The 21,829-nt window shown below is 42.2% G+C and overlaps 1 protein-coding gene across 1 annotated transcript in view; it reads left to right on the top strand.

The window, feature by feature from the left end:
• ABCA13 (ATP binding cassette subfamily A member 13) overlaps nucleotides 1-21,829 on the top strand; it is a 281,687-nt gene that overhangs the window by 38,573 nt on the left and 221,285 nt on the right. The window contains exons 7-11 of the mRNA XM_054018854.1: nucleotides 73-197; nucleotides 6,268-6,401; nucleotides 11,907-12,071; nucleotides 13,943-14,142; nucleotides 20,499-20,614. Coding sequence (XP_053874829.1) covers nucleotides 73-197; nucleotides 6,268-6,401; nucleotides 11,907-12,071; nucleotides 13,943-14,142; nucleotides 20,499-20,614 — 740 coding nt within the window. The remainder of the gene's footprint in view (nucleotides 1-72; nucleotides 198-6,267; nucleotides 6,402-11,906; nucleotides 12,072-13,942; nucleotides 14,143-20,498; nucleotides 20,615-21,829) is intronic.

Below are 21,829 nucleotides of genomic sequence, written 5' to 3'. Positions count from 1 at the left end.
CTGCCCTCTCCAAAGAATGCGCACAATGCTGCCGTGCTTTGACAAGTGCTTGATTTTTCACTTTGCTTTCAGTTCCTTAGCATCCTTAGAAGATTTAGATGCAGTTCTATCAAACCAAAGTTTCTACAAAGCAGTGAAAATAGGACTGAATATAACCATCACAGCACTGCGCTTCTTGCAAGGCTGGAGCCTTGAAGGTAATTGAAAGCTGTGTGTGTATGTTTGTTTTTCTTTCTTTCTTTTAAAGTTGCTGCATGAATTACAGGCATGTCAGGATGGAGCCATAATGTTTTTGTAGGCAGCTGGCTGAGCTCCTGTTGATCTGATCATTTAATACTGTTGAGATTTGCATTGTACTGTTATTGTGTGTTGGGGGACCTAGAGCCTTGGATAGGCATCATTTTAATTGTCTGTTAAGCATTTTATTCATTTTTTTGTAATTTATCATGAATCCTGGCAAACCTTTCATAAACACACAGTGCAGACCCAATAGATCACATTGAGAATGATCTCCTTTTACTAGTGGTGATTCTTTGGAGAGGCTGTTTCACAATGGGTTAGTTCAGCTTCCTTTGGTTGTGAAGAGAACTGGATTCAAGTTTTGGCCTATATACAAGTGAAAATGAACGTGGTTGTCTTACCTTAGTCTTCCTTTGTCTCCTATTGTAAATGACAGTCTTTGCTCAAGGGCTGCATCCCATCCGCTGCACAGGTGCATGGACTGAGTTTGAGGGAGAAGGGGGCATTGGGAGGCTTCCCTTTGTGCACCCAGCCAGGCAGGATCCTGGCAAGCATGCTGTACATCAAGGGGTGTAGTCTGTTGTTCAGGAGCTGTGTCACACTCTCCTTCTTGCAGCCATCCAGGCCACGTTCAGGAAAAAAAAATGTGCTGAAGTCCCATTGAAATCAGTGAAGTCTCATGGGACTTGAGTGCAAATTTAAACACTCACAGTGCTTTCCCGAACCAGGGGCCTTGTACGGCCAGCAGCAACACTAGGCAAGGCAGGTACTCTTCAACCGAGTGGTAAGCAGAGCATTGTTCTGACTCACCCTTCGCTATCTTGGCCTGAAAATGCAGGTTGGTGTTTGTGCCAGTTGAATGGCTGACACCACTCTGTTCCTCTTCCACTTATGGCTCCCCAGGATAAGGTCAGGATTATGATTAATTGGCCCCTTCTGTGTAGAAGAGCAGCCCAAAGCCTGTATGACTCTTAAATTCCATATAAGCCCTCAAAATAAGGACTAAGAGGTACTTAGATTGCATGTTGGCCCCCTCCACAGGATTGAATTTCATTTAATGGGACAGACTGAAATCTGTGCCCTAAAATCCCTCACAGTCAAATCAACCCCTCCTCCCACCCACCCCAAATAAATCCAGAAAGTAAGTCCCAGGGGGCTTCAGACAGGTGGATGGAAGTGTTGGGGCCTATGGAAAAGGTAACCTGTGTAGTAAACATTGTGTGCAGTATAAGGTTTTAACCAACTGTATGAATATCTCTTACAGACGAGAGAAATTATGACTAAGGCCTGGTCTACACTATAAAATTAAATCAAATTAAATATGTTAGTCACAGGTATGAAAAATCCACATCTCTGTGTGTAAAGTCAACCTAAATCCCCACGTAGACAGCGCTTCCGTCGAGCTAGCTACCGCCTCTCAGGGAGGTGGATTGCCTATGCCGACAGGAGAATCCTTCCTGTTGGAATAGGTAGCATCTACACTGAAGGACTATAGCTGCAGTGGCACAGCTGTGCCACTCTAGAGTTTTAAGTGTAGACAAGCCCTAAGTCAGGATTTTAAAAGCGAAAATGTTATACACAATCTGAAACCCCAGAGTACAGAAGTTGCATCTTCATTAAAACCTATTAGCACAATACAGTCCATTTACCCCTCAGTGATCATCCATTCCAGCCCAGTTGCACACAGTTTCAATACTGCATGCCAAATTAAACACACTAATTCAGATAAATGGGACGCTGCAGGGTCTGTTGGCACTCACTGCATGGGGGGCATCCCATCATCTGCTTTGCTGTTTACTTCTGTTTTCTCCATAATCTGTCACATTTCAATATGTAACTTCTCGCTGTTAGGCTTGCTTTGGTATGAGACGCTGACTTCCACATCTGGCTTCATGCCATTGGTAGGCTAAGCTGTGAGATTTATGTGGGAGATGTGGCAATGTGGTTATTAAACTACTCAAAGAAAAGGGGACAAGGCAGTATCTATAAACTATCCATCTAGACACTTTTTGAATATTGGAGTGACCGGTGCCAGAAATAAGATAAGAATAGATTACATAGAAAAGTAGATTCTTGAAACATGGTCCTAACTGTGCTTTTTGTGATTTCCTTTATTAGTTAGTGCTAAGGACTTGTTGTTGAATTATGGTCATTAACCAGTTTAATCCTCCTTTCCAATAGATGGCACTGCCAAATTACAGTGTACAATAACTCCATGTGTCAGTATATAATGCCTGCATCTGTAACTTTCACTCTATGCATCCAAAGAAGTGAGGTTTTTACCCACGAAAGCTTATGCCCAAATAAATCTGTTAGTCTTTAAGGTGCCACCAGACTCCTTGTTGTTCATGTACAATAAGGAACTCAAATAATAAGTGTAGCAACAGTATCGAGCAAAATGAAGGACATTGTTCCCTTTCAAGTGAAATAATACTGAGAAGACAGGAATGGAAAAGTAGAAAGAATCTAAATGCAAGTGTTGTCCTACAGAGTAGATTAGGATGTATGTAGATTTGAAGGCTACAGGAAATTTAGCTTCGTGGAAATGTTTTATTGAGATTGTGTAAATAGTGCCCCACCCTATCATACCTCTCAACCTGGTTAGATCCAGATGTAGGACACAGTGTGAAGACAGTGGGACAGGCTCGGTCTGAAGGTCACACAAAATATTAATTAGGCAAGTAACTTAAAATGCTGTGGGCTTCATCTTGTTAGTGTAAAGAACTTTCTGTACCCTCAGTTTCATGATTCTGTGGTTCCAAGTAAATAACTTTGAATGAGAAAAGAGAGGAGATGTCAAATTTGCCTGGAACCTAGATAATTTTGAGACTAAAATGAATCCTGTCACTGAAATGATGGCCATTTGAAAAATGTTTGTTCCAGATTTAGATTCTGCAGCCTTTTATATATCTAATGTGTATACATGGAATTTCCAAAGAAGTGAAGTGTAGTTTTGTGTATGCAATGCCTGTGACATTTCCAACCTCCACGGTCGTGAGAGAATGTTGATGACTGCACACAGGGTCTTCGCTTATTGACTCAGTAAATGGGGGAGGAAAATTGGCTCAAATGTCATTGGCAGCAAACCAGTGCATTCAAAAGCATACAATTTCTTTCTTAACTGAAGTAGAACCTATGAGCAAATTTATGGTAAACTTGAACACTTACTTTAGGCTGAAATGTTCAAAAGCACTCAGTGTCGGCGTAACTCTGCTCCTACTGAAGTCACCCTGACTTCAGTGGAAGCAGAGTTAGGCCAATGTTGAAAACTTTTGAAAATCTGAGCCTTTTTTAAATTCTTTTAATAAAAAGCAGTTTCCATCCAAAAGAATGAAATACTCACAATAGTTAACCATTAGCTTAAGAACATAAGAACAGCCATACTGGGTCAGGCCAAAGGTCCATCTAGCCCCATATCCTGTCTTCCGACAGTGGCCCAGTTCCCCAGAGGGAATGAACAGAACAAGTAATTATCAAGTGATTCATCCTCTGTCACCCATTCCCAGCTTCTGGCAAACAGAGGCTAGGGACACTATCCCTGTCCATCTTGGCCAATAGGCATTGAGGGACCAATGCTCCATGAACTTCTCATTCTTTTTTGAACCCTGTTATAGTCTTGGCCTTTGCAACATCCTCTGGCAAGGAGTTCCACAGACTGACTGTGCATTGTGTGAAAAAATACTTCCTTTTGTTTGTTTTAAACCTGCTGCCTATTAATTTTTTTTTGGTGACCCCTAACTCTTCTGTTATGAGAAGGAGTAAATAACACTTCCTTATTTACTTTCTTTTTCAGTCATGATTTTATAGATCTCAATCATATCCCCCCTTAGCTGTCTCTTTTCCAAGTTGAAAAGTCCCAGTCTTATTAATCTCTCTTCATATGGCAGCTGTTCCATATCCCTATTAATTTTTGTTGCCCTTTTCTGAACCTTTTCCAATTCCAAGATATCTTTTTTGAGATGGGGTGACCACATCTGCACGCCATATTCAAGATGTGGGTGTACCATGGATTTATATAGAGGCAATATGATATTTTTGATTTTATTATTTATCCCTTTCTTAATGATTTCCAACGTTCTGTTCACTTTTTTGACTGCTGCTGCATATTGAGTGGCTGTTTTCAGAGAACTATCCACAATAACTCCAAGATCTTTCTTGAATGGTAACCGCCAATTTAGACCCCATCATTTTGTATATATAGTTGGGATTACGTTTTCCAATGTGCATTACTTTGCATTTATCAACATTGAATTTCATCTGCCATTTTGTTGCCCAGTCACCCAGTTTTGAGAGATCCTTTTGTAGCTCTTTGCAGTCTGCCTGGGACTTAACTAACTTGAACAATTTTGTATCATCTGCAAATTTTGCCACCTCAGTGTTTGCCCCTTTTTCCAGATCATTTATGAATATATTGAATAGGACTGGGCACAGTACAGATGCCTGGGAGACACCACTATTTACCTCTCTCCATTCTGAAAACTGACCATTTATTCCTTCCCTTTGTATTTTAACCAGTTACCAATCCATGAGATGACCTACCCTCTTATCCCGTGACAGCTTACTTTGTTTAAGAGCCTTTGGTGAGGGACCTTGTCAAAGGCTTTCTGAAAATCTAAGTACACTATATCTTCTGGATCCCCTTTGTCCACCTGCTTGTTGACCCCTTCAAATAATTCTAGTAGATTGGTGAGGCATGATTCGCTTTATAAAAACCATGTTGACTCTTCTACAACAAATTATGTTCATCCATGTGTCATACAATTTTGTTCTTTCCTATAGTTTAAACTAGTATGCCCCATACTGAAGTCAAGCTTACCATCCTGTAATTGCTGGGATCAACTCTGGAGCCCTTTTTAAAAATTGGCATCACATTAGCTATCATCCAGTCATTTGGTACAGAAGCTTATTTAAATGATAGGTTACAGATGACAGTTAGTAGTTCTGCAGTTTCACATGTCACTATGTCTCATTGATTATCCTCATTTCACCAAGTTTCTGTGATGCCTATTATATCAATTCCCTCATTTAAAACGAGGCACTCTAGTTCACTCATCTTATTATTTAGACTTCTAGCATTGATATATAAGCACTTGAAAAAAATTGTCACTTTTTAGTGCTCTGCCATTACATGATGTAATTGAATGGGACTTTTTTCCTTTGACTGTTTCTCATCAGACCCTACCTCTATTTTATCATCTTCCATCCTCTCCTCCTTACTAGGACATAGAGAATCTCCATTAATAGATCCTCCCCTAAGGGATGTTGCTGTGCGAACCACTTGCTCCTCCACACCTGTCGGCCTTCCCTCAGCCCTTAGTTTAAAAACTGCTCTATGACCTTTTTAATTTTAAGTGCCAGCAGTCTGGTTCCATTTTGATTTAGGAGGAGCCCATCCTTCCTGTATAGGCATCACCTTTCCCCAAAGTTTCCCCAGTTCCTAATAAATCTAAACCCCTCCTCCCTACACGATTGTCTCATCTACGCATTGAGACCCTGTTTAAGTCTAAGGATGGGTGAAAATTGGGACTAGTTCAAAAATATGAAGGCTTTGGCATCCTGGAGGACCAGTATTGAATCATGAATACCACCTTTATCCCTTCTTGAATAATGTAAAAGTTCTCCACTGTATTTTTACTGTTTGGGATGTATCTTCTAATGTCGAATTAATTAGTAAAATTGGTATTGGCTACTAATACAACAGACCAAAATTCAACAAATGTACTATTTGCTTTATACTGTTAGATTAACTCCACTCACCAGACTTCTATTCACCCACGAAAGCTTATGCTCCAATACATCTGTTAGTCTATAAGGTGCCTCAAGACTCTTTATTGTTTTTTACAGACGTCTAGTGAAATTGTGCATCTGAACTATTTCTGTCTGTCTCCCAGGCACACACTCCCATCTTAGTATCTCTCACATAAAAAGGTGACAGGGTCACAGCTGGATCCTATCAGAGATTGGTTACTAGAATACAAATTCAGAAAACTTAGGAAATGTATAACCTAAGTTCATCTTTTCTTATAGGCTCTCGGTACAACCTGACTCTTTGGGATGTTGTGTGGGATCCGCATGCAGTCAAAGTGGAACTTGAATCCAGATTTGGTTTAGATGATCTTCATATTGGAAAACTCTTGAACTATACGGCAGAGTTCAGTAAGGTAAATTTCTAAAAATGTCAACGTTCCTTTTTTGTTTTGTTTCCTTTGTAACTAATGAGAGCTTTTCATCCGTCGTAGACCCTAAAGCAATGTCTTTCAGAAGTATCTACATAGTAGGCATTGCCATTGCATACAAGACAGCATAATCTCATATGGGGTGAATGACACCCGCCCAGCATCAGTCCACAAACTTGAATGAAAGCATTGCAGGTTTTGTTCAGCCAACGTTTGCATCATGATACATGATGAGCTTCTTGAAGAACATCAATCATCACTTGAAGCAATTTATAACGGAGCGAGAGAATGTTTTATTTAGAGGCAAACAGGGTACAGATGGGAGAGAACATTTCAAGTAACCTCCCGCTTTAAGGCCTAAGCACTATCTTCTCTTTCTTTGCATCCTCCACAAGGGAGCATAGCTTAAAGGGATAAAGGCAACTTGAGATCTAATGTGGGTATGGCACTGCAGCAGGGAGGGTGCATTCCAGTGCAAATAGACAGAGAGCTCTAGCTCTGCCTAAACTCTGCTGTGGCTGCAGCAGCACCGGAGGCACGTTGGGTTAGTTACCTGAGTAGGTACCAGGGGCTCAGGCAAAATTGTACTTGGGCAGCTAGTCCGGGCTGCTGTCCTAGCCACCATATCCACAAAGCATCCACAAGCTGCTAGCTTGAGCAGAGTTATTAAAAAGGTGGGTTTTTGAAATAATATGCAGAATAAAATGAAAGGAGGGGAAAAATAGCGGTATTTCATTTGCCCAACATTTTCTTTGAAGTGACAGTTAAGTAAATATATATTACAATGAGACGATGATGGAAATTCATGCAGCAACCAAAAGATTGCAAATTGTCTCATCTTAGCTCCCAACAAAATAAATGCAATTAGCTTCTGCAGGCACTTGTGCATATGAAGCTGTTTAAAGGCCTGTTTACTTTAAAAAAAATTGTTTCCGTGTCAGGCTCTGTTCATCCAATATGAGGGTGATGGGGGCTCTGCCATCTTGGTTGTTACCCTTCCCAGAGGGGCTTTCAGAAATGACACTTCAGCCTTTATCTGCACACATGTTAAAACTGAGTCTTCATGTTTAAAGAAAAAAGCCAGTGGCTGTGAATCTTTCCATGCAAAGATGACAACCTCTCTAATAATAATAGTAGGGAGAAAATAGTTAAGAAATAAATGTTGGAATGATCATGAATGCCTTAAAAAAAAAACCAAAAAAAAAAAACACAAAAACAAAAAACCCTGGTATATTTATAAGATCTGGGCAAACAATTGAGTCCAAACTTGCTTTGTATTGGTTGCTTCTCTGAACTGAACCCCAAATGCTGCTATTTTAGAAGAGGTTCTGTCAAACTTTCTGGAGTGACTCATGAACGTGGATGCCAAGCTCAGGGCAGATGTGTCACAAACCAGGGCAGAAACCCCAAATTGGATGGGTGTTCTATAATTAAATTTCACCAACCAAGTATCAAGTGTGAACTCAGGCACTATAACAGCCTGAACATGGAGTCACAGATGATCCTCTTGGGTACTCAGGTCTATTTCCCATCCAGGCAAGCCTGCCTTTCTTTTGCACCAAAAAATCACAATCTTCAGGTCACCTCAAAGGACCAGTCACTTACTACAAGTCAACTGTACCTCAGATCTCCAACCAAAGACTATGCTTGGTGCCAATCCTCTAATAAACTAACTAAAGATTTATGAAGTAGGACAAAGAAATGAGTTATTTACAGGGTTAAAGCAGGTAATCATAAGACACACAAACGAGATACAGTTTTAGCAAACCTTTTTATAGTTACAGAGCAAACACTTAAACATTACTTTATTACATGGGATACAGATATTATAAGTAAGATTAATACACACATCCCAGAAAGCCTAAACACATTCTTATAACTTTAATATCTGTTGTAATAGACATGCAAGCCAGACTGGTTTCCAGCTGTGCATTTGTCTGTGTTCCGTGAGACTCAGTGGCCTTGGCATGAGCTGGCACCTGGTCTGCCAGCATCACAGTGCAAACTCACCAATTGTGATGTTGGCCCAGAAGAATCCTGAGCTGCCACTGAAGAGAAAGGAAGGTGCGACGGGGTCAGGACTCACCACCGCAGGTGCCTCCCTCTGGTTACTCCGGGAATTAGCTCTTGTCAGCTGCTGAGCGCTCTCTGTGTGTGGTATCTCGCCTGTTGTCTGCTCTGCTGATTTGGGACCCACGTTGCTCCCCGACCGGTGGCATCCTCTTCAGGACACTGCCCTCCAGCAGTGCCCGCTACTCCAGTCTCACCCCCTTCCGGAGAGTGTGTGTGTTAACAGCAGTCCTTCGGCTTGCACCTGCCTTGGTGGCCAACCACAACCCCAAAGTCTAGCCCCTCATTTCAGGAGCAGGGTGCAGTCTGTCTTGGCCCCACTCCTCTGGGGCCAGGTGCAGTGCAAGGAAGGGTAGGGGGTGACCCAGACCCACCCGCTACTCTGGGTCCTGACCCAGTGACCCTCTAGCAGCAGCCTCTCTCTGCCCTGCTTTGCTCCCATCATGTCCACATATCTTCCCTGGGCCACTTCCCCTTTGGCCCCATGCATCTTCTCAACACTTTTTGGCAGGGGCCACAGCCTGGCAGGTAACTGGGTCAGAGCTCCCCCAAGCCTGCCCAGCACTGCTAGGTCCAAGGTGCTACCTCCTTACCTCAGGAGCCAGCCCTCCTCCCTTGCTAGTCAGGGAGAGACTGCCTTCTCCTTTGCTAGGCAGCCTTTATATAGGGTCCAGTCTGGCCCTGATTGGCTGCCTCTCCCTTTGCCCTGATTGGCTCTCCACAGGCCTTTGCTGATTGACTGCTGGCCTGCGCAGCCTCTCTGGCCTGTTCCAGCCCTTTTTCTCAGGGAGTGGGGCAGCCGCCCCAACACAGAATGGTTCAGGTTTGGTTCCTCTAAACTTTCAGATTAAATCCTGAATTTGAAGTTCTCTGCATTCACCAATCATTAATATTCATGCACTTTGGACTCCAGCTTCTCTGTTTTCAGAAGAAATGCAAATAAAGTGTCTTCCAATTAATTCAATTGCTAATTTATTTGATCATCTATTTAATGTGATGAAAACTTCATGGACCAAATAATTGTAATTAAAATAACGGCTCCCCCCCTTCACTGGTATAAATCTTGATTGCTTTAGGTGGGTATTGTTTAGTAGTTTAATCTAGAAGGTTGCCACTTAATTAAGGAAGCTTAAAATGCTGAATCAAAGAGAAGAAAATGAGTACAAAGATGTGCAATAATAAAAGTGGACTGATTAAAATTAGATTAGACAGACATTGTCAATGTTCTAAACGCTACCATGTACAATGTGCTCCCTGGAAGAAATTTGCTTATTTTGGGCCTAGTGATAAGAACAGTTTTGATTGCAAGAAGAGGAAATCTTTTTTTTTTTTTTTTTAAAGAATCCCAGTGAAGTGGGTCTACACAGAGTTTCTGTTCTACTGGCAAACCAGTAAACTGGTGATGAGTAGAGCCCTGTGTGGATACAAAATTTATATCTGGGGATATAAATCGGATATCCCTGGAGCCGCAGGGCTCTACCGGGAACCGCAGCAGTGAAAGCAGCAGCATCTCGGGCCACTGCTTGCCCCAGGTGGACAGTTCCTTCGGAATGGCTGTACCGCCCCCCCAGTCCTGCCCCTGGCCTCACCACTGATGCGGGCACCAGTGTCACTGGCAGCTGTCCCTGGTTGCGCGAGCATGTGCAAGCTTAGGCACTTTGCTGAACATAGCTATTATGCCTGCACTGCTTTGATAGGGCATCACATTTGGAAAAGCCTAGTTATAGTGAACCCTTTTTAAATCCTTTTACAGAAAAACTCCGATTTTCTTCCTTTGCTGCCTACGAGCTCTCCCTGTCGTGGGTGGTTAACTTGATGGAGGATGTTTTCCTCTTTTCTTGTCTCATTTCTTCTGTCAGTGCAAACAGCTTTCTTTGGGCAGGGCAAACAGCTCTTATAAAACTCGTTTTCCTGCTTAACATTAAAATCAAATAAAAATGTGACAAATTAGCAAAGATGGGGTCCATCTATGGCTTTTTTTTGTTAGTTAAACTGATTTCAGCCTTTTTTTTTTTTTTTTTTTGGTTGTGACCTGTTTCATGTTACTCACCCAGTCCTCATGTGAGTAAATTCTAGTAATCTAGTCATTAAACTCAATGGGACTATTCACATGAGAGAAAACAGTGGAAAAGAAAAGTGTCCCTAATTCTGAAAAAAAGTCTAATTTTAAGATAAAATTTTGTCAGGCCAAAAAGAATCAGTATGATCATGTGTGACCGGTCTTGCCACATCACATTGTACCTAGTAATTCCTGCTTCAAATCTGTCTTGTGGTTGGACTAGAATATGTTGGTACTCTTCAGAAACTTCTTCAGTACTGCTTTCCAGGCAGAGTTTGATACAAATTTCAAAGGAGCTTGGCACACACATCTTCCATGTGGGTACCTAAAGAATTGGCCAGATTATCAAAACTTGGCTCTGAGTTCTTGGAAGGGTTTTGTCACTAAGGATCAGTATGATCTAGCGAACTGAACATGGGACTATCGCCCAAAAGCCCTTGAATTCTAATCCCAGCTATAATGGTTTGCTGTGTGACCATAAAGTTGCTTGACTTTTCTGTGCCTCAGATTAGCCATCTACAAAACTGGAATAATATCTACCTACCTTACTCTGTTACTGGGAATCTTAAGCCACTGCTTTGCTGCTACTTAAAGAAATATATAGGATTGTGAATGTCAGTCCCAAACAGTCACAGCATTGATGTATGAATACCTGAATTTCATGGCTAATGTTCCAACTGGCTTGCTGACAAACCTTTTTGCGGTATCTCCTGTATTGCCCTATTCACAGGTGACCAAAATCTGATTACAGGATTATTGTTAGGATGAGTTAGTCAATATGTAAAGAGTGATTTGAAATAGTATTATTAAGAAATAGAGGAATTTTCCCTGGGAAAATTAAAAAATATTTTGATACAGAGGTCAGATTGACTTTCCATGAGGAAAAAGGATTGTCAGGCTTTGCAAGTTGTGAACTGTAATATATATAAATTAGTAATCTATCCTAACAATCACATCTTTGCATTTAATGGCTCATTTGCCTCAGTACATTTTGCATCAGTGTAGCTACGCTGGTGTAGCTATGCTGGTGTAAAATTCCTGTTGACAGTGTAAAATGGGGCTTGCACCAGTATCATTTATTTGGTTTCAAGCTACACCAATGCAAAAATCCCTAATGTAGACCAGTCCAGAAATGCACACAACTGGGTAGTGGCTAATGAGTGTTTTGGGGTTTCCTGTCAAAATGTGCAGAGTACATTTTGCAGTCTCTATCGCAGATTACTAGATTGTGATAATTGGGCTTTGTTCATCCTGAAAGCAGCCTGACGGCTCTGCTTTTTTTCTCCGACAAGTAAGTTGATACGGGTGATAATACTGAGTGGTTCTCTGACGTGTTCATCTATTTCTTTTGTCACTGTCAGATTCCCACAGAAGGCACACTGGAGCAGTTTGTATGCTCAGTCCTGTCCAATGTGTCCGAATTTAAAGCTAACAAAGAGGATAATGAAGGCGGCTGTATCCATGCATGGCTTGAGGCCAAAGTCTATCTTGTCCATTCTGTCAACAAGATCAAACTCTACATGCAGGTATGCTTTAATAGGACAGCTGATACGATACATATTTTGTTTATATACTGTTGGTCAATCATTAGCCCTTATTGAGCTAGACAATATTCAAAACCACAGGCTGACTGTGTTCTGTTTTTAAAAAATGGCATATTGCACAGTTAGCATTAGAGAGTCCTTACAATGGAAATATAATGGAACCCCTGTTTATCCAGCCAATTGTTAATCAAAACTCCTCATTAACTGAAGCTCAGGCATGAAACCTGACAGAACATAGAGAGTGAAATTCACTCCTGTGTAGAGGGCCAGTAGAAGGACCATGCACCCCCTCCCCTTTAAGCCCTAATTTGAGAATTTAAGTGGTGCATAGGCTTTGTGCTGTCTACTTGCACAGAGGTGAATTTCACCCGCAATACCTTGCCTCCCTACTTAGACATGGATTTGGATTTCAGAGAGTGTTGGATAAAACTGGAAGTAGAACACAGAGCTGTAGTTCTAGTTCTCCTGTTATAGAGTGGCTTGAAAAGCAAGATCCAGCTAGGTCTGTGATGCCATGAATGTATAATCCCCTGTAGAAGGGAGGCTAAAGGTTTCAAATATTTTGCCAGTGAAGTCAAGTTAAGGAATTCATAATGTAAAGAAGGACCCTCCTTGCTGTCTTAGTTTTTGTTGTTTTTCTTTAATTAAAATGTGTATTCTTGGGATAAAGGTTATTTGTATGGAGTCACAGAAGTGCAGGACAGGTTACTATAATAACAACCACTGTCTCTGCTCTGACAAGTTTACACTCTAATCTGAGGACAGCACAGCTGAGCTTGGGTGTAATTTTCATCAATATTTTGTGCACTTCAGCAGCTTTCCTGACTTAAAAAAACACTGTAATAATAGTACTTACTCTTAGCGCATTTCATCAGCAGATCTCAAAGCACTTTGCAAAGGAGGTCAGTATCACTATACTCATTTTACGGATGGGGAAATTGAGGCACATAAGGGAGAAGTGACTTGCCAAGGTCACTCAGCAGGCCAGTGGCAGAGCAGAGAATAGAACCCAAGTCTCCTGAGTCCAGTCCATTGCTCTATCCTCTAGACCACACTGCCTTTCTGTAAAATACTGTTATATAAGGGTCAGTATTTACCATATTTAACTTCAATATCAGTGATAATCTCAGATATTATTGTATGCTAACAGTTGGCAAATGTTGACATTTTAGTGGTGACCACTTGAAGTACTGTACACTCTGGGCCAGATTTTGGACTTGCTTCCATCCCCTAAGGGAGCAGCCCTTGATGTAAAAGCTGACCTGAGCAGCAGAACGCTGATATAGCTGCTACTTACTCTACTCTCTTGAGCCTAAGGGGCAAGTTGGGAAGTAGGAAGGGAAGAGCAGTTGCTAGTGAATCACTGTAACCAGCAGAATGTAGAGCAGCTGAGTCAGACCAAGGTGTTTGGGCCCTCTGTATGTAAAAGCAAGTAAAATAACTGAAAACGTTGTATTCGCATTGCCAAGTTGGCATCCATGCTGACTGTACTTAACATTAGCCTTCATGAAGCCAGTCCCTTCTGAGTAAAGATGAATCATTAGAGAAAACTTCATTGTATGTTGTAACTCAAGAGGAAGAAAATCTGATTTTTGGTTTGGTTTGTGAAGAATGTTTGTGTTTTGCATAATTGACTGGGCCGTCCCTAGGGGGATGCATGGCCCGGGGCGGAAGTGATGGATTTGTCTTCCGGGACTGACAGCACCGGCCAATCACGCCGTCCCACTGGGAACCCCAAAGCACGGGGCCCGAGTGGTCTCCCCGATTCGCCCTACCCAAGGGATGGCTCTGATAATGGAGAGGAGCTTCCATCCTGTAATAAATGAAAGTTTGTTTCTCCTTTAACATGCTAGATATTTCAGCAGTGGTTAAGCAACAATGAGTCTCAAAAATTCCTTTTTGAACTTGGAAGAAGCATGGCCGATCTTGTGTCTCAATATCCAGAGGACAGTGAGGCCTGGAAAATTATTTCAGCAATAAATATCCTGATCCAACATGTGAATGAGAAATTGGAACCAAACTTTGCAGACAGACATCGTGAATCTCAGGATGTGTAAGTTTATGCCTCTCCATTTTCAATATTCACAGGGCTCTATTGATTTTACTTGAAGGTCAAGAATGTCAGCTGTGATAATCAGAGCGTACAATTTTAGTAAAGCTTTTGCTCTTACACAAACTCCTCTTTGAGCAGTTTATTATTAAAACTAATATTGTAAACAAGCTGGAAAATAATATTAATTTGGGAAAAGAGGGTGGAACAGAAAATGTCTCAGTGAATTTATGCAGAGGTTGACTAAAATAATAGAAATGTAGGGCTGGAAGGGACCTCGAGGTCATCTAGTCTCTCTCCCCTCAATGCTGGACTTAAATATACCTTGACCATCCCTGACAGATGTTTGTCAAACCTCAATAGGGTGAAAAAGCTACTGACGCTTTAATGATACTTTAATTTTATTTGTATAACATCACTGGTGTTACAGACAACTACCGTAAAATTGACAAATCCCTGTCCTAGGGAATTTAGGACCTGACTTTGTAAGCTAAGGGCCAAATCCTGAGAGCTGTTGAGCACCCGCAACTCCCACTGACATTAGGGAGAATTGTGGGTGTTCAGTACTGGACAGTAATAGAAAAGAGTGGTGGAAGGGATATGGGGCAAAGAGGTTGGGAGAGGGAGGCCAAAGGGATACAGTGATAGGCTGGAAGAAGATATAGGAGGGATATCCTGGAAAGAAGAGAGGGTTGGAGGACAGGATAAGGAGTATGGTTTCCCATTGTGTGATATCCTTATTCTTCCTGAAGAAATTGGCAAGACCGTGTCAGAGAGCTAAAGGGAGTGGGATGGTGGAATAGGTTCGAGGAAGGCAAAGTGTCAGAGAATTGTAAGCATATGATTTAATCCGAAGAGGTGTAGAGCTGTTTAGCAAGAAAGACAGCAGAGCTTAAGAGTTGTTGTGGAAGTCCATAAAGGCCCAGAACAGACTGGGTATTCAGATTGGTAAGGGTATGAAAATTGGAGAGAAGGAATGAAGAGTAGAGGGAGATGACTCTAGGGCAGGTATATCAGGGGCTGAGCCTACAGTGGTGGCCAGAACACTGACAGACTGGATATTGTGGAAGGATTGTCTATTAGGTCTGGGGGAGCGAGAGATACTGAAATGTATTTTAAAGTTTAGTTTGATAATAAAGAGATGTTTTAAACTCTTCATCACATGGGTAAAAACCCTCCATTCATTTCATATTACTTCAAATCTCCTGGCTGCCAAACTGCTTTTGCTCACTACCTGCTGCCAGCCACTTTAGTGTTACCCATCTTCTCTCTCCTGGCTGTGGCTGTGGTCACTGGTGTCCCAGCTTTGCTCTTTCACTTACATTCAGCATAGATTTGGATGGAGCTGCATTTGCTGTTGATCAGCCTCATGTTACATATCTGAGTCCTCTGTGTATACACAGGCACCAGCAGTTAGTGCAGCAAGACAAGAGTTAGCCTGGGTTGCAGGACTGCAGGGTTCAGCCCCTGGTGACTCCAGGCACTGCAACTGCTGCCAAATATATGGTGAATCCTCCAGGCCATCACCAAATGACACTTCCATATTCTGCAAATGGTGTGTTCTAATTATTAAATGTAAATATGTATAGGCTAATACTTGTAAGTCTGCAATAGTAAACTGTTTATTCAAATGAAAAGTTTTATTTGGGATTAGATATTGTTTTCTTAAACTCAGAGGTGGCATTGTGTTTTAGTTCTGCAGCAAACCACATTGAATTGTGTTAATCAAAGCATGAATCTACTAAATACTTCCCCCCCATCCTTCTGTCCACCAAAATAAATGCCAATATTTACCCAGAAAAATTAAGGGTTTTTTTGCATAGATTTTCATCTGTTTTTGTTGTTGTAGTAATAAACAGCGCTAAATTCCCGGAAAAATTAAATAAACTAAAAACTGAAAATGAAGGGCCCTATGAGTGAGGAATTGCTGTGTGCCTAACATCAGTACCACTATTTGAAGTACTCCGTTAGGAAAGGAATTTTATGTGTGTGTCTGTGTACAGATTAAACCAAATTATTTAATTTTATTCTCTCATAAAATGGCTTCATTACTCAAAATCAGGGGAAGTCAATAAGCAGGCCGCCAGACACTTTTGAATGGACTGTGAAATCTTTTTATTTACTTATTATTGTGGAGCGAAAAATGTTTCTCTGGAGTCCAGATCTTGACTATACCTTGACCAAGAAATTTGGACCTTGACAAAAAATAATTGGACTTCCCCTGCTCTAAATTAAGAGAAGGAGGGTAATCTGAGAGAGAGAGAGAATGGTCCAGTACTTAGTTTGCTGGCCTGACACTTGAGAGATGTGGATTCAAGTCCCCATTTCACCCCAGATTTATTTTGTGACCTGGGACAATTCCCTTGGTCCCTTAGTGCCTTAGTTCTCTATCTGTAAAATGGGGCTAATAGTATTTCCCTACTTAATAGAGAAGTTGCGAGGTGCTCAATACTATGGTAATGGGGGCCTCCAAACAGAACACACTCTCAACTCAATACCTGGCCCCCAGGCTTCACGGCAACCCCTGCTAGGGGGCTCTGGCACTCCAGCTTTGCTCTCCTCTTTGCTCCCCTCTTGGAGCTGCAGCCATTGGGTTGCTCCTTGTTCCAGGGACCCATGAGTTAGCTTAGGGTTACCATATTTCCACAAACAAAAAAGAGGACACTGGGGGGGGGAGCCCCGCCCTAGCCCCGCCCCATCCACTCCCTCACACTTCCCACCCCCTGACTGCTCCCCTCAGAACCCCAACCCCCCCCGCTTCTTGTCCCCTGACTGCCCCCTGCTGAGAACCCCCTACCCTAACTGCCCCCCCCCAGGATCCTACCTGTCCCCTGACTGCCCTGACCCTTATCCACTCGCATGGGTGGCAGGGTTGTAGAAATTTTGGTGGTGCCCAGAACCCCCCACCCCACCTGCCTAAGGCTCTGGGAGGGGGGTTGGGTGGGGGGAGGAGGTCTGGGGTGCAGGTCCTGGGCTGGGGATTAGGGTGCAGGAGGGGTGCAGGTTCTGGGATAGAGTTTGGGTGCTGGGTGCAGGCTCCGGGCTGGGGCAGGGGGTGGGTGTGCAGGAGGGGGTGAGGGGTGCAGGCTCTGGGATGGAGTTTGGGGGTGAGAGGCGGGGCAAAGGGAGAGGGTGCAGGCTTTGGGAGGAAGTTTGAGGGCAGGAGGGGGTGTGTGGGAAGGGGGATGGGGATTGGGAGGGAGTTTGGGGATAGGAGGGGATGCAGGGGTGAGGGCTGTGGGTCTGGGGATGAGGGGTTCATGATGCAGGAGGGGGCTCAGGGATGGAGCAGAGGATTAGGGTGTGTGGGGATGAGGGCTGGGGCTGGGGGGTTTGGGGTGTTGGAGAGGCTCAGGGCTAGGGTGGAAGGGCAGGGTAAGGGCAGCCTGTCTTCCCATTAGTGGATGGGGGCACTAGGACCCGGGGGCAGCAGACAGCAGTTGCTGCTGGCTCTGGCAGTACACGGAGACAAGGGAGAGGCAGACAGGGAGGGGGGACCCACGGAGGGGGGGATGCGCAGAGGGGGGATGGCAGGTGGAGGCTGGGGACCCATCCAACACTCCCCCGCTCCCTGACTGCCCCCCCACTCCTCTTACCATTCTGGCTCCACGTGGGTCGGTTTGTGTGCTACACAGGACTACAGAGAGAGGGAGGGGGGAGCAGGGGAGGGCTCTGGCTGCTGGAGGCCAATGGGAGTGGGTCAATCGGCTTAGCCGCCCAATCAGCAGCCACACTCTGCATGGAAGGGAGGGAGGGAGAAAACCTCCCCGGACATTTTAACCTTGTTACCAATTCCTCCCGGACGGCTATTTAGAGACGCAAAAGCCGGACATGTCCAGGGAAATACGGACGGATGGTAACCCTAAGTTAGCTCCACTCCAGCATAGCTTTGCTCCCCAGGTCTCTGCCTGTCCCTAGCTGCACAGTAGCAGCCCTTTATAGGCCCAGGTGTAGCCCAGCCTCTTTAACTAACTGGATTAGGCTCACCTACTCCACTCCAGGGCAGCTTGGCTCAGTCTACACAGAGACCAGCTACCTTGTGACAAGGCCATTTAAGAACCCTGGGAGAGACTCATTTTTTTTTTTCTTTCTTTCTTGAACTGAAAGGTAAATTCCAAAAGTGCAAAACTTTTTCTTTTCCTCCCTTAAAGTTGCTGAGACTTATGGATTTGCTAAAACACCACAGAATGTATCATTCTGTAGCCTGAATGCGATCATGAGGCAAAGGAATTCATTCTGACATTTACCATCTAAAGCTGCAATTAGCTTGAATATTCATGTTAGCATTTCAATGAATCTTCAAGCACTGATTTTGTTTTATTTGGGTGTCTTTAGAGGTGTTGTGAGGGTTGTTTTTTTAGTTGTTAATTTTTATCTGAGCCATTATATACTCTCAAACTATTAAGAATCCGAAATTGCACCCCCCTGCTGAAAAAAGAAAATGCATGAAATCCAAAGAGTGCACCTAAAAACAGATTTAGCAAAACACTTAGGCACTTCCTGAAATTAATGATACTGAAGCATGTGCTTAAGTGCTTTGCTGAATTGAGGCCTGGATCTTTAAAACTATACCCAATAACATATGCAAGTACAAATACCAGCAAACACAAACAAGTAATCTTATTCAAACAAGTAGTTCCATAGACTCACGTGAGAGATTATTCATGCACATAAGCGAATGCAGGATCAGGCTCTAAATCTCTTGTTATAGTTATGCACGTTTAAGAATAAAAGGAATAATACTTATTCTGAGATTCTTGAGTAGTGCATGCAACACTGCAAATACTTAATATTTTAATATACATATATTATTTCCTATTTTTCCAGTCCAATAGAATTATCCTATTAGCAATCAGTCACTGGGCTAGTTGAAATCCACCTTGGTGTTTTAGGGATGCCTACAATTCTCAAAACATCGGATCGCATGTGAACAGAAGCTTGCAGCTCTGTAAAGAATTGATAGCTCATTGATTTCAAGAGTTCTAATTCACGGCACAAGCTAAAATACAACCCTGCTAAGTTACCTGTGACAGATGCTTTAGGAACCTGGTTTCCCCATCTGTAAAATGGGAGCAATACTGCTTTCCAAAGGCAAAATTTAAAAATATACTATACAGGAGTTAATGTGTCTGCAGCCATAGAAAGGTAGGTAAATAAGTAGTGGTTCCCAGATTTTATGGATTGGGGAAACTGAGGCTCAGAAGGCTAAATTTGCCTGAGGGGCACTATGGTATTTAGATAAAGCACAAGATGAGGAATGAAGAGAGAGATATTGTAGTTCTGCATCTGACATTGTTGGTGTGTGAACATGGCTAACTTAAATCTGCACCACACTTTCCCTTCTTATAAATTGGGGATACTGATATTTACCTACTTCATCACTAAATTGTTTGAGTGGCATATAAAGCCATTTGATAGAACTGGGTATAGAACTTGGAAGGTATCAACCATACGTTCTGTCCCATAATCCCCCTTGGGGAGCTGCCACCACTGCCTCTTGAAGATCCCCATGTGCAGAAGTGTTTCATTTAAAATACCATGAACACCTATGTAGTAAAATATATCTTGTGGAAAATGTCATCCCCTGAATGTTCTAAAAAGGAGGAAGGATGGCTTTGGGATTAAACCTGCTGTAATAGTAACACCTCTACTCTTTAATAAATGTGAAAAGTAATTTAAACCCATATGACACGTCTGTTAATACATCCCAGAATTATATTTGTGTTTTTTGCAACGGCATCAGATTGTTGGCTCATATAAAATTTGTGATCCACTATAATCCCCAGATCTTTCATCAGTACTTCTGCTCCATTTTGTTGTTGTGCATTTGATTTCCTTTCTAAGTGTAGCACTTTACCCTTGTCTTTATTGAATTTCATCTGATTGATCTCAGACCAAGTCTCCAATGTGTCAAGCTTTTTTGAATTCTAATCCTATCTCCCACAGTACTTGCAACCCCTCCCAGCTTAGGGTCACCTGAAAATTTTATTAGCTTACTCTCCATCCTATTATCCAAGTCATTAACTAAAATACTGACTAGTGCCTGACCCAGGCTAGAGCCCTGCTGGGCTTCCCAAGATAAGTCCTCCAAGTTTGACAGTGAACCACTGACAGTTACTCTTTGAGTACTGTCTTTCAAATAGCTGTGCACCCACCTTATAGTTTCATTTAGACCCCATTTCCCTAGATTTTTATGGAACTGTGTCCAAAGCCTTACTAAAATCAAGATGTATCATATCTGCAAACACAATACATGATATGAAGATGAATACACTACAAAAATAGTCATTCTGTACTGCATCCTTCTTGGTGTCATGTTGAACTTTCCATTCTATTTTCATCATTCTTTTTGCCTACAGAACTCTGTATCTGGAGAAACTGCAGAAGTTGCCTCAATGGCCTATTATGAAGAGACTGCTTCTCGTAGATGGAGCTATAAGGAATGTAATAATCCAAAATTTATATTTCACTAAAGGTAAATCTGCACTGTAGTTACTTTTCAACAGCTCTCAAATGACGGCCCTGGCATTTATCAATAGCATTCCACCTCTAGCAAAGCATTCTGACTGTGTAATACATTCCACGCTAATATATTTCCAGTGTCTCTAGAGCTTTTCAAACTTCATTCCTCTTATTGATAAAGCACAGTGTGTATGTATATGTATACACACACATTTTCATTCTACAAGTTTAGCAAACAAGTAACAGTATAGCTCTATCAGTAGTCTGCTTTCATCCTGATGAACACATGCCTATGTAGTACTATATGTTCTGTTTTTCAAGGATTGAATTCATGAAGATGTGTATAATAGTAATTTTATAAAATATGTTCTGTCTCCTACAAAAGTGGATCTGAACAAGATCTCCAGATCTGAACAACCCTGTACTTGATCATAATTTTGTGTTTTGATCTGGATCCTGGTCGAAGATCTGTGGCTGGGTCTCTGCCTGTGTAGCTGTACCAAAACCTTTGAAATGAACACATATGGGGAGTTTAGATCTGGATTCGGCTCTGATCTTTGTGTCTCAGGCCCATCTCTATTGTTTTATAAGTCTTTTCCCTGTCAGTGGGCTATATCTGATAACTGTTTCTTATTGCCCATACTGCCCACGTGAGAACATTTCAAATTTAGAGTATTTCTTTTATGATTGTAAATAGCTATGTCGGATTTTTTTGTATTTTCAGATGACTCTACATTAGTCAGTTTTAAGTGCTACATTAATTAATCAACTTTCAGTGTCGTTGAAGTGCAGTTCTACTCTGAAAAATGACTGTAAAATATGTATAATTATATTGTCTCAATGACTTCCAAATCACATATGCTCAGTTTACATATAAAAGTGTTTGCAAAATCAAGGAAGACTCCCAGAGTCAAGAGTTTCCTTCTTGTGCACTATTATCAGATATAAAGGTTTTACAGGTCATATTATGCCCTCAGTGATAATAGTGGCTATTTCTTCAAATTATAGCATCAGTGATATCTCTATTACTGTTACCATTACTGGGTTTGTAGCTGATGGGCCTGTAATTGAAATTCAGTACCCTGCTCTCTTGCTCATGCACAAGAAAAAAGTATAATCCAAGTCAGTTTAGCTCTGTTGGCTCTGTGGGGGGAAAAAAGCAGTGAAAATGTATTTTAGCCACTAAAGACAGGGAACGTGACTCTGAGCACACAACAGGGAGCAGACC

The sequence above is a fragment of the Malaclemys terrapin genome, chromosome 2 (assembly GCF_027887155.1).
Source record: "Malaclemys terrapin pileata isolate rMalTer1 chromosome 2, rMalTer1.hap1, whole genome shotgun sequence".
NCBI lineage: Eukaryota > Metazoa > Chordata > Testudines > Emydidae > Malaclemys > Malaclemys terrapin.
Note: the sequence above shows the minus strand (reverse complement) of the source record. Positions and strands in the feature narration are given on the sequence as shown.